This window comes from Pogona vitticeps, chromosome 6, assembly GCF_051106095.1.
Source record: "Pogona vitticeps strain Pit_001003342236 chromosome 6, PviZW2.1, whole genome shotgun sequence".
Taxonomy (NCBI): Eukaryota; Metazoa; Chordata; class Lepidosauria; order Squamata; family Agamidae; genus Pogona; species Pogona vitticeps.
This window is the reverse complement of record NC_135788.1, coordinates 112,792,584-112,805,059: the sequence shown is the minus strand read 5'-3', so window position 1 is coordinate 112,805,059 and position 12,476 is coordinate 112,792,584. Positions and strand designations below refer to the sequence as shown.

The 12,476-nt window shown below is 46.6% G+C and overlaps 1 protein-coding gene and 1 long non-coding RNA gene across 2 annotated transcripts in view; both read right to left on the bottom strand.

Annotated features, from left to right (window-relative positions):
- Window positions 1–12,476, bottom strand: part of LOC144583411 (uncharacterized) — a 409,702-nt gene that overhangs the window by 265,251 nt on the left and 131,975 nt on the right. The window lies entirely within an intron of this gene.
- LOC110086425 (uncharacterized) lies at window positions 2,839–11,867 on the bottom strand. Its single transcript, XM_020807325.3, has 2 exons — window positions 9,372–11,867; window positions 2,839–6,069 (listed from the first exon to the last, which is right to left on the bottom strand). The coding sequence occupies exon 2, from the start codon at window positions 6,015–6,017 to the stop codon at window positions 3,837–3,839; it is 2,181 nt and encodes a 726-aa protein (XP_020662984.3). The 5' UTR covers window positions 6,018–6,069; window positions 9,372–11,867; the 3' UTR covers window positions 2,839–3,836.

The following is a 12,476-nucleotide window of genomic DNA, read 5'->3' as shown; positions in this document are numbered from 1 at the left end:
TGCCGCTCCTTGATCCCAATAAATGGCAGAAGAGGCATCGGGAGGCGCAGAGTTGCCAAGGCAGGAGAGGGAGGCTGAGTGTGCCACCTGTTGAACTTCTGTCTGTCACTGCAAGGATAGAAGAAGCCCTTCCGAGAGTTGTCAGTAGAGCACCTGATTTTTCTGTTTATTCTCCCTATTTATTTTCTATTTTATTTTTGTACTATATTTATTGTAGTATGATTTATGCAATATTTTGTATTATTTTATTGTTCATATTATATTGGAAGCCGCCTAAGAGTGGTCTTATAGGCCAGATGGGCGGGGTATAAATCAAATAAATAAATAAATTGCTTGTGTGCGCGTACCGTACTTGACACCGAGGATGCAGGGTAGCAGCCTTTGGAGTATCACAGCACTCTGCGCCACCCTCCCAGGAAGAGCCCATGGCCCAGCTAGGATTTGAACCCCGGACTCTTGACCCAAACCCTAATAAAGTGAGAGAGCCAGCGGGGTCTTGTGAATGGGCGAGGATTCAAGAGACCTGAGGTTCAGATGTCTTGCCCACCATGGAAACAAGGAGGGTGCACTCATAAAATCACTCCTTAAATGTGCCACATACCTCAAAAACCTCAAGTCAGACGTGGCTTGTCAGCACATTTCAGGCACCTGGGGGCACCCGGGTTTTCTGCCTTGCTTCACCAGCGTAACAGCAGTATACTGTCATTTTCACATCATGACAAGCCCTGAAAGCAGGACTCGGGAGAAGGGTACAGAAATTGCCTTCTTCAGATACTATATCAAAATAGGTACCATAACAGTCCAGTCAGATTCACCAAAATAGAAGGCTTGGAGTAAACTAATCAAAGAAACTCAACTTGCTTTCTTTCACTTGCCCAAACATTGACTCAATCTAGAAAAATAAATTTAGGGGAAACATCTTGAGAACTCTTTCAAAGAAAACAAAAATGTCCTGGACTGCCCTCCGCTGTGGCAAAAGTATAGAATTCAGTCGTCTGCACTGCTACATCTAGGGTATTTTGTACTTCTCATCTTCAGCAACGTTCGCTGCCTGTTGACAAAGAATATGTAATTTATTCGCAAAGGTTTTTGCAGCTGGGATCTAATGGTTGTTGTGGGTTTTTCGGGCTCTTTGGCCATGTTCTGAAGGTTGTTCTTCCTAACGTTTCGCCAGTCTCTGTGGCCGGCATCCTCAGAGGACAGAGTGCATCCAATATGTAATTTGCTTAGATGTTTAGATGGACAAAAGAAACTGCCTTACAGTCAAGACTATTTGTATATGTCTAGCTCAGTACTGATGACAATTCTCAGGTCTTTCGCAAAGCTGAGGTGGGCAAGGGATAAACCCAGGACTATATACCTCCCCTGCCCCATGATGGATCCTTCTTGATGATATACTGTGAATAACAGCCATTTTTGGTAGATCGCAATTGTGGCCTGTGTCCCTAAATATGAATATATACTGTATATGAAAATAACAGTACTATTGATTTTTATTAAATAAATCTAAATGTAATGCTTTTCCTTCCAAATGTAAGTTGTTTATAAAATGCCTTCTCATTTGATCCACTGTCCATGTTAGGAACATAATGGTCAACCAAGCACATAACATGGGTTATCATGACTGACAACTCATTCAGAGTTCAAGCAACATCTGAGCAGTATGTACATGTTACCTTTGAGCGGAGTAGCCAATGGTGACGGATGATGCATGTTGCAGTCCAGCATCTTCTCTAGAACATTATAGGATGCCCATCCCTGCTGCCTCAGATGGGAAAGATCAAGTACAAAAATAACTTTCACTGGCCCAGATGGCTTTTATCCATGGGATGGGAAACACCACCCTGTCCTTCACCTCTGGAGACAGTGTCTTGCACTGCCCCCACCCCCTATATGATTTTGAAGGATTTTGTGGTGTAATTAACTTTGTGATCCCCTCCTAAAAACAACCACACTGTGAACTGGACCTACTATGGAAATACGTGGAACTCTCTTGTTCTTCAAGTCTTGTACAATCTGGCATGAGGAAAACACCCTACAGAACAGCCCACCAAGTATCTCATATTTCAACCTGTTATTTGTATGCCTATTACAGACATGAAGTACAAATCCCGCCCTAATCTGTACACAAAAGGCCATTCCAACCTGAATTAAATATTTACCTTCAGCCAAACGCTGCAGTGGAAAGCGATTTGTAATAATGATATATGCTAAAGGCATTTGGTAGAAACTAAAACAACTGTTATATCCCATGATAGCAGAAGTCAAAATGAGAGGCCAGGTCTTGGAATGCAGAAAGAGTATTCATATCTTTCTACATCCAGAGACCTGGTCCCTCATTTTGACTTTTGCCAGTTCCCTTTCCACACAGAAATAAGTCTTGGTTCCAGTACGCACTTAATGCTAATCTCTGGGTTACATGAAATCCCTGGTTTATGCTATGAATGGCCCTGTGCATATTGCAAAAAGTTAAGACCACCGGCATAAATACATATTTTTGATATTTTAATGTAAGCTTTTGTGGACAAGTCCACTTCCTCAGAGGAGGAACTGGACTTGTTCACAAAAGTTCACATGAAAACACAGTGGCCAGTCCTTAAGATGCCTTAACGTTTTTCCCCATCTTTATTTTGCTTTTGCCTGATGCATTTCCCAGCCGCGAAACTCACTAGGGTGATCGGCTACCGCTCTGCTCCACCTTGCAGGGTTCAAGTGAGAAGAAAATCGGGAGGAGAAAAGACAGGCAGGATATAAAAGGAGCAAATAAATGGTCGTCCACAATCTCGCTTTATGTGACTTTCTCGATACGTTCCCAGAGGACTAAAATACAACATCATGGACAGTTGGGGGGGCATCATCATTGATTTTTAATATTTGAACTGGCCTTTTTTCAACAGAAGCTAAAAAAAATTCAGACTTTTAATACACACACACAAACCGAAATGAAGTCTCAGACTTGCTAAATATACAAGGACATCCTTGTTGTTGGCAGACTCAAAGCGAAGCAGAGCAGCTCAAAAGATGTGACATGAGCCAATTTCTCAGGCCAGAACTTGGAATCTGATCACTGAGCCTCAACTGTCCAGAATGAGAGACCAGGGAGCAATATTTATACATCTCAGAGGACAGTGACTGAAAAATCCACTGCTGTTATTTTTTCCTATGCATTTTGGAGCTGAAAAAGTCTGAACAGAAGGAGGGGAGAGCAGACCTGATTCCAGGAAGGAAGTAGGAGTCGGTGGTTAGAGCAGACGGTAGATTGCACTGTGATGTGCCCAAGGCTGTTGTGTTTCAATTTCCACTCTGGGAGAAGAGAGGGATCTTCTGTATTCAGGATTGTATATAAGGGATTTAAGGTTCTGTCCTGCAAGTGACTCTTTTTCACAACAGCCAGTCACCAAGTCTATATTTAATCCTAGGGGGGGAGCCAAAACTATTATCCAAGATTTCTAACCTAAAAGGTAGTTTACATCAGCCTGACTCCAGCCAAAAATACTCAATTTTTCCACGTCAGACACACAGGAATGGTGATACAGTGGCACATGGGTGTCGGTGCCCATAATTAAAGAGCATATGTAGAGTTCTTCATCATTGCTCAACACCTCACTGTACAAGCTGTCCAACGGTCGCAACGGATTGTCTCAGAAAAGGATGGACCCTCCCTCTCTGGAGGTGTTTAAGATGGCCATCTGTCCAGGGTGCTTCAGCTTTAGATTTCCTGCATGGCAGGGGTTGAGTCTAGATGACCCCCCTCAGAATCACTTTGAACATGACCATTCTATGGTTGTGGGGTGGAATGGCGGTATGCCGAAAGAACTGTAGAAGCTGACCCACAATCAGATCAAACCCTCCTCTTGCCCTTCGCTCACGTTCCAAGCTCCAGCCGCACAAGAATCTTCATCCTGTGGGCTGTCTGAATCAGCGCACTCCACAAGGGCATCGTTGTCCTCTAAAGGGGGTCCCAGTGAGAGGCGGTGAACCCGCCGGTGGGAGTCCAGGTGCCACTTCTTGCCAAAGGTCCGCCCACAGTCTGCGCATTCGTAGGGCCGCTCCCCCGTGTGTTGCCTCTGGTGCTCCATAAGGTGGGTGCTTTGGGTGTAGCTCTTCCCACAGTCCCCACAGGCGTACGGCCGTTCGTGGGTGTGGACCCGGCGGTGGCGAGAGAGGTTGGAACTGCGCCCAAAGGCTTTGCCGCAGTCGCCGCAGGCGTACGGCCGCTCCCCGCTGTGGACGCGGCTGTGGGCCAGGAGGTCCGAGCTCTGCCCAAAGGTCTGCCCACACGCCTCACACTTATAGGCTTGCTCGGCGGTGGGCAGGTGCGACCGCCGGTGGCGGGCCAGCGTGGCGGCCTCTGTGAAGGATTTGCCGCAATAGCTGCAGACGTAAGGCCGCTCTCCGCGGTGGGTCGCTCGGTGTTGCTCCAGGTCCACCAGCTCCGCGAAGCGCCTCCCGCACTCCCCGCAGCGGTGAGGCCGGATGCTGCCTTCGGCGTGGGTGACGTAATGGCGGGCCAAGTCGGGCCGCCGGGCAAAACGCCGGCCACACAAGGAGCAGGTGAAGGGCCGTTCCCCGAGATGGTTCCGCCGGTGCTGCAGAAGGTTCGAGCTGGTGCTGAACTGCCGGCTGCAGTCGGGGCAGGTGTACGGCTTTTCTCCCGTGTGAGTCCGGAGGTGCTGGACCAGCGTGGGCCGGCCGGCAAAAGCTTTGCCGCAGTATTGGCAGGAGAAAGGGCGCTGCCCCGAATGGACCTGGCGGTGGTTGGCGAGGGCCGAATTCTGCCGAAAGGTCTGCCCGCATTCCGTGCAACGGTAGGGCCTCTCCTCTGTGTGGATGCGCCGGTGCTGCGTCAAAGTGGTGCGATGGCCGAAGGACTGGCCGCAGTCAGGGCAAGAAAATGGCCGCCCGTTGACATGAATCATCTGGTGCTTCGTGAGGACGGACAGGTCGGCGTAAGCCTTCCCGCACTCCCCACACACGTAAGGCCTCTCGCTCGAGTGCAGCGCCCTCTGGTGACGGACCAGAGCCGACCGGACCCCAAACGCTTTGCCGCATACACCGCAAACATACGGGCGCTCGCCCCGGTGCGCCCGAAGGTGCCGGACCAAGGCCGAGGACTGTCGGAAGCGGCGCCCGCACTCTGTACAGGCGTAAGGGAGCTCCCCGGTGTGAATAAGGCAATGGCGGACAAGAGCCGAATGGCTGGCCAAGCTACGGCCACACTCGCTGCAGATATGGCGCGGCTTTGCGGGCCGTTGCTCGGCTACCATCTCCACCACCGGCACGGCCCACTCACGAACCACCTCTTCATCAACCCCGTTCCTGGGAAAAGAGCCCGAAGGAGAGTGGATCTCCTCTGAGTCCTCTTCGCTGGATCCTCCCCTTAGAGGAGAATTTGCAGGATAAACCATTGGCCCAGATTTCCCCCCAGCATCGGCTTCCCCCATAGCAGCTCCTCTCCAATAAGAAACCTCAAATTCCTCTCCATTGGATCCCTCTGGATCCAGAGTCATGCCAGATTCGACCCCAAACGGAGATCCACCCTTGTAGCCGATGCCTTCAGGGTCCTGTTCCTCGGAATCCTCCCTTACCAGAGCTGCCTCTGGATCCAGGATCAATTCAGCTTCACGGCCATCTCTCCCTTGGAGAATGGTTTCTTCAGATTCTTCTGCTGAAGAGTCCCCCTGGAGAGGGCTCTTTGGGTTAAAAAATACCTCTGTGTCATTGCCTAAGGATCCTTCCCCAATCGTGGCCTCCATCTGGGTAGAGAGTTCCCCGGCATCCACTAAATCAGCCATACACCCAATGTCTCCTCTCTCTTCAACAAAAACGACCGAGCTGCTGTCAGAGGCCTCCTCCCACTCTGGTTCTCCTCTATGGTGCTGCAGGCTTCCATCCAACCACTGATGACTCTCCAACTTCCTAGCCTGCTTTTTCTTGGAAAGGGATGCGCTAGAGAAACCGGCTTTCTTCACAAAGCGTGAGCCCGTCCCTTCTGGTCTTTCCAGATAGCAATCCATTTTTCCCCGGAAACCGTTCTGCTCATTCTTTGTTACAGGATCGCAGCTCCACCTGGAGGAGAAAGAAAGGGGGAGAGGGGAGTAAAACGCAAACACACAAAGCAAAGATAATATCCATGCTTGGAGAAATGAATACAGCAGGACCTCCATATTCACAAGATGGGTATCTGCAGTTTCACTTATCTGCAGTCTGATATTAAAAAGATTAAAAGAAAAAAACCAATACACATATCCATGATGTTATTGCCAGAACTGGCCACTAGAGGGAACAAAAACCATGCTATGTACAGGGTTTGCTATTATCCACTGTTTTGGGCAATACAGTCAGGAATTATGGAAGTTATGATCCAGCAGCATTTGTAAAGTCACAGCTACAATATCAATAACTATACAGCTATCCCTATATTTCACTGTTTGGGGGAAATAGGAAATATTTAATGTACAGTGGTGCCTCGTTTGACGAGGATAATCCGTGCCGTTGAAATCGCTGTTAAGCGAAATCCTCGTCAAGCGAAATTTAAAAGCCCATTATAATGCATTAGAAACTGGCTAATGCGTTCTAATGGGTGAAATACCTCATCGTAAAGCGAAGATCCTCCATAGGGCGGCCATTTTCCGGTGCCTGTCTTGTGAAAAATGCCTCCTAAAAACAGCGGGGGCAATTTTGAGAGCCAGTGGCCATTTTGAAAACCGCCGATCAGCTGTTGAAAAAACATTGTTTAGCAAAAAATTGGTTCCCGAAGCAGGGAACCAATCATCACTAAACGAAAAAACCCCATTCAAACATCGTTTTGCGATTGCTTTTGCAATCGCAAAAACATCATCGTGAAGCGGATTCATCGTTAAATGGGGTAATTGTCAAGCGGGGCACGATTGTAATGTATTTACGGTAATGGGTACAGCTTCCAAACAGAACAACAAAAAAAGAAATAAGATGTGATTGCCATCGAGCCAAAATGGACTTATAGCAACCCTAACAGGGCTTTCAAGATAAGTGAGATATTTAAGGAGTAGTTTTACCAGTTCCACACCCCCAGTGAGTTTGTCCATGACTGAACGGGAATTTGAACCCAGGCCTAATCTGTCACTCTGTCCACTACAACATTTTATTAGCAATGCTTATATCCTGCCTTTCTGACTTTTCCTCCCACGAACCCAAGGCACAGAACACGACTCTCCTCCCCACAAGACCCCAGTAAGGTAGGTGACACCCACTGAGTTTTCAAAGCTGACTGGGGACCTCAACGTGACTCCCCCCCAAGTCTCCATCCAGCGCCCTAACCGCTATTCTGCACCAGCTTTCTCAACCTTGAGTTCTTCCATGGGCCAAATCTCTCCCAGTTTCTGACACAAGAACATATGAAGAGCCACGCTGGATCAGCCACCACCTCCCAGTCTAACTGGGGCTGGCCTCTTTCAGCCTAAAGAGGAGCCCCTTCCATGTCAGGGAAATTTTTAGGAGCCTGTATTCCAGTGATAGGTGAGGCCTTAGTCAAAATGCTGGGACCCAAATACCAAGGTATTGTAAGCTAAATGTTCCTAAAGACAAGTAACAAAACACGAGGTGTGACATTTCAACATTTTAGAAAAGCCTCGGGATAGCTCGATGGCTTAGGCACCTGGTTGGGAGTTCAATTCCCCTCTTGTGCCTCCTTAACAGGGGCTGGACCCGATCCACAGGGTCCTTTTCAGCTCTGCAATTCTAAGATACAGTGGTGCCTCGCTAGACAGTTACCCCACATGACAGTTTTTTCGCTAGACATTGACTTTTTGCTATCGCTATAGCTATTTGCAAAACAGTGATTCCTATGGGGGAATTTTGCTGGACAATGTTTGGTCCCTGCTTCGCAAACCAATTTTCGCTAGACAATGATTTTGACAGCTCCCTCTGTGCTCGCAAAACGTGTGTTTTCTGGACCTAAGCTTCGCAAGACAGCGATTTAAACAGCTGATCGGCAGTTCGCAAAGCGGCTTTCCTATGGCCGATCTTCGCTAGACAACGACGATTCTTCCCCATTGGAACGCATTAAACAGGTTTCAATGCATTCCAATGGGGAAATGCTTTTCGCTAGACGATTTCGCTAAAGAGCAATTTCAGTGGAATGAATTATCATTATCTAGCGAGGCACCACTGTAATTAAAAGGTGGAGACAGTGGTGTTCAGGAGAAGCACCAAATTGAGACTTGACGTTCCCCACCCCTGGCCAAGGCAGGGATTAAAAATCCTTCCTAGAGGGCTGCAAATTTGTGTTTTTGGACGACAAGTCCCAGAATTCTTCAGGCGGGGTACCTGACAAGGTAAGAAGGAAAGCCACGTTTTCTGCCTTGAGTTTATTGGAGAAAAGATTGGAAAAGAAAGTTATAAGCAGGGGTAATGAAATAAATAAGAGGTGAGAATTAAATTACGTTTGGAAACAATGCCGATTATTACCCCAGACACCATATCCTGCTATTTTGGCTTCTACCATTTTGGCTGTGAGCAGAACATGGGACTCCTCTAAAATTTCCTTTCAGGGTCGGCTTCAGGGGCCAACCCAGATTTGATGAATTGCTATCATCTGGGCTGAACTTCTGGGGCTTGTCCTCCAAAAAAAAACACACACACACAACTCTGTACCCCTCTCGTCGTTTTTTTTTCCACAGCCCACAAAAGTTTCTGGGAAGCTCCCAAGCAGGATATGAAGACAAGAACTATAAAATTGTTGCTTTCTACTCCGTCAGGGCCATAACCCCACCTCACTGCTAAAATTCTCCTTTTTCTACTAGTTCTCACATTAGCTTAGAGAGAGGGAGCAGAATGCTAGATTCCAATATTCCTGTAGCTAGCTTGCCTCTCCTCGCCATCCTGCAGCTTTGGCAAAGGTGACTCCTCCGTGTCCATAATTTTTATTTTATTTATTTATTCTATTTATACCCCGCCTATCTGGCCATTTCGACCACTCTAGGAGGCCCCAAACCTAAAATCAGGGCACTTAGAAAAAGAGACAGATCTAGGATGCAAAAATACACTGCTTGGACTATCGCCCCCAGCATGACCGGGGCTCCCATTTTTATTTCTTGCCAACCAGGCCATGGGATCACCTCCAAAAAATAACTGAAACGAAAGCTGTACCGTTCTGCGGAGTAATTCTAGGGATTAGCAATCAGGAGAATGTTTGCAGGATGCCTTCTCTTTCCATCATAATTACATGGATTTTAAATAATAATAAGAAAATGCCATTAAAGATAAGGCGATCAGAAATGCTACGAATTGCACAGACAGAACCATGAATTCGTTTTTTTCTCCAAATGCACCTTGCAAGGAAACCCCCCAAGCACCCATTTTTCTGGATGCTCACGACTGCATTTACTTACCCGCAACAATTCGGATCCTCTGGAATAAATGCAAACGGAAGTGGGGGAGAAATTCCAAGCCAAAGGAAGGAGGGGGTGGTGGAAAACTCCTACATCATCAATATTATGCAAAGACCAAGAAGAAGAAGAAGACGCCTCTTCCTTTAGGGGGAGACATAGGAAGGGCATGTCGAAAAGCATTCTGGGAGTCGTAGTTTTCACTTGAACTTGGCTTTTTTAAAAGAGCCACTAACTTGCATTCTTGTGCTTTCCTGGTCGTTTTTAAGTTTCACCATCACCTCCACCTCGTCTCGTCACAGCTGCAGTCGGGGATGGATCATCTCTCTTCCTCTGCTTCACCCTCTCAACGACAACCCCGCGAGGTAGGCAACCTAAAAGTGACTTTATTTAGAACCTTTGCAGCTGCAAAGCTGGAAGGGACCCCCATCGAGTGCTTGTCAAAGAGGCACACGTGGGGAATCGAACTCCCCGCCTCTGGCTCCGCAGCCAGATCCCTAATGGGCGATCCAAGTTTGCCTGCATAAGAAGGTGAACTCGGGTCTGGGTGTAGGGTGGATAAAAATCAATGATTTAAAAAATTTAAAAAGATCAAATTGATTTAAATTCACAATTTAGATTGTTTAAATTTATTTTTAAAAAATTTAAATTGTAAAAAAAAAAATCAATCAAATCCACCCTATCTGGGTCCAACCAGCCAAGGTTCCCTCCACTGCAATCTTTAATCTTTCTTACCAACTCGGCTATGAAGTTGTATCTCCAGTAGAGAGGATTCATTAACATTTTCAACTGCACAAAGGGGATTGTTTACATGCAGTTTTTATAATTAAAATGTTAAATTATACTCATTGAGCTCCATAGCTGAAGCAGGATTTGAACCCAAATCTCCCCGGTTCCGAGCCATTTAATCAAACCACTCCTTCCCATTGCCCCACGCAATGATAATTCTGTCCTGACTTACGGCAACCCTTTCCAAGGTCTTCCAGGAAGCAAATGCTCCGAAGTGGTTTACTGTTTCCTTCTTCTGGGGGTGCCTTGAGACTGAGCCCAAGGCCACCCAGGCTGGCTTTTCCCTTGGGAGGCAGAGAGGGGAATCGAACTCCCAACCTACCTAACTCACTGAGCTAGATCTATCCAGCCTCTTAACACGAGGGTTGAAGAAAGCAACTCCATCTCACTGTATGCAATGTGACAGCACTTCCACCATTGCTAATGTAAGTATCCTTGGCTTCAGGAAGGTGTCTACCCTGTTTCCCCGAAAATAAGACCTAACCTGAAAATAAACTCTACCATGATTTTTCAGGATGCTCATCATCTAACGACTACTCCCAAAATAAGACCCAGTGAAGTGAAACCCCGTCCTCCACCCTTGTGCAGCAACCAGAAGATGATATGACAGTATTTGAATAAACGTAGATGGTTGTACGTGGTGGCACTGCAGGTTAAACCGCAGAAGCCTCTGTGCTGCAAGGTCAGAAGACCAGCCGTCGTAAGATCGAATCCGCACGACGGAGGGAGCTCCCGTCGCTTGTCCCAGCTCCTGCCAACCTAGCAGTTCGAAAGCATGTAAATGCAAGTAGGTAAATAGGTACCACCACGGTGGGAAGGTAACGTTCTGTGTCTAGTCGCACTGGCCACATGACCACGGAAACTGTCTTCGGACAAATGCCGGCTCTACAGCTTGGAAACCGGGATGAGCACCGCGCCTTAGAGTCGGACACGACTGGACTAAATGTCAACAGGAATCTTTACCTAGATAGTTGTCCGTGGGGAAAAAATGAAACATCCCCTGAAAATAAGCCCTAATGCATTTTGGGGGCAAAAATTAATGTAAGACCCTGTCTTATTTTCGGGGAAAGACGGTACATCTTTTTTTTTCTGGAGGGAGGGTGGCTTCCAGAAGTAGAATAGGAAAGGGGATGATTTACAAGAGAGCAAGCCACTTGAGAAGGCTCACCATCTTCTGGTCCTGTTTAGAGCCAGCAAAAAGAGGCCATGAGGTGTAGTGGTTGCGGCCTGGGAATTAAGCCATGAAGCTTTTCTGGCTCAGCATGAGATACTCGCTCCCACATTGGGCAGAGATGCCAAGGAGGACCGGCACCTTACACCTTCAGCAGGTGTGGGGGGGAAAGCAGGAGTTTGAGCAAGGTCAAGCCACGCTGTTCTGAACTACACACTGTCTCATGGCCTTATTCAAGGGGCAAGATCTTTGTCCAGTTTCGCTTTCAGCCTCTCTCTGCCTTACCTACCTCACAGGGTTATTTTGAGAATGAAATGGAGGTTGATGAATAGCCCACATGCTCAACCCAATGAGGGGTTTAAACAACCATTAATACATTTGTTAGAATTTTGTCTTCTAGACAAAATTCTAACAAATGCATTGTTTTTTTAAAAAAACTTCCTCCAACACCACCTAAGAAAGCCCTTAACTTTTGTCACTCATCCAGGGTTTTTATTCATGCCAACTCAGCTTTCAGAAAACATGTGTACATTAGGATCTGCCACATCTTCTGTATAGTGTAGGCATAGTAAAATATCTCTAATGGTGGTAATCATAGCTAGAGTTGCTTCTGAGTAACGTTCATAGTATTGGTTGTAAACTGGTACAGTATCATGTTGTGTATGGGGTGTCATTCTTATTTATTTATTTATTTTATTTGATTTGATTTGTATCCCGCCTATCTGGACGACCAGACCACTCTAGGCGGCTTCTTCCTGCTAATAAAAAAATTAACCTTCTTTCATCCTGTTTAGGTGATATGTGCAGCTCAGAATGCATAATATGAGAAGCCTTATCTTAAAGAAAGGAGATTTTGAAGAGACTCAGTGTGTTCAAAGACTCAATGTAGATCACACAAGGTACGTATAACTCTCCACCCTCTTTGGAGACACAGTTAAGACAGTTCAGTGTGTGTAAAAATGCCCATAAAAAGCAGCATGCACCCAAATCTAATTGATAGATTAAAACTAGACTCCTTGAATCAGCAGAATTTACTTAGGTGTTGATTTTCCATTCTGTAACTGATTCACCAGGTCTAGTAATTGGGTTTTAGGCCACAGAGTTCTTCCATATGAAGAGAGACCATTACTGACCCCCTAAAATTCCAT

Coding starts and splice junctions, on each gene's coding strand:
- LOC110086425 (XM_020807325.3), bottom strand. CDS start 6,017: ATGGATTGCTATCTGGAAAGACCAGAAGGGACGGGCTCACGCTTTGTG.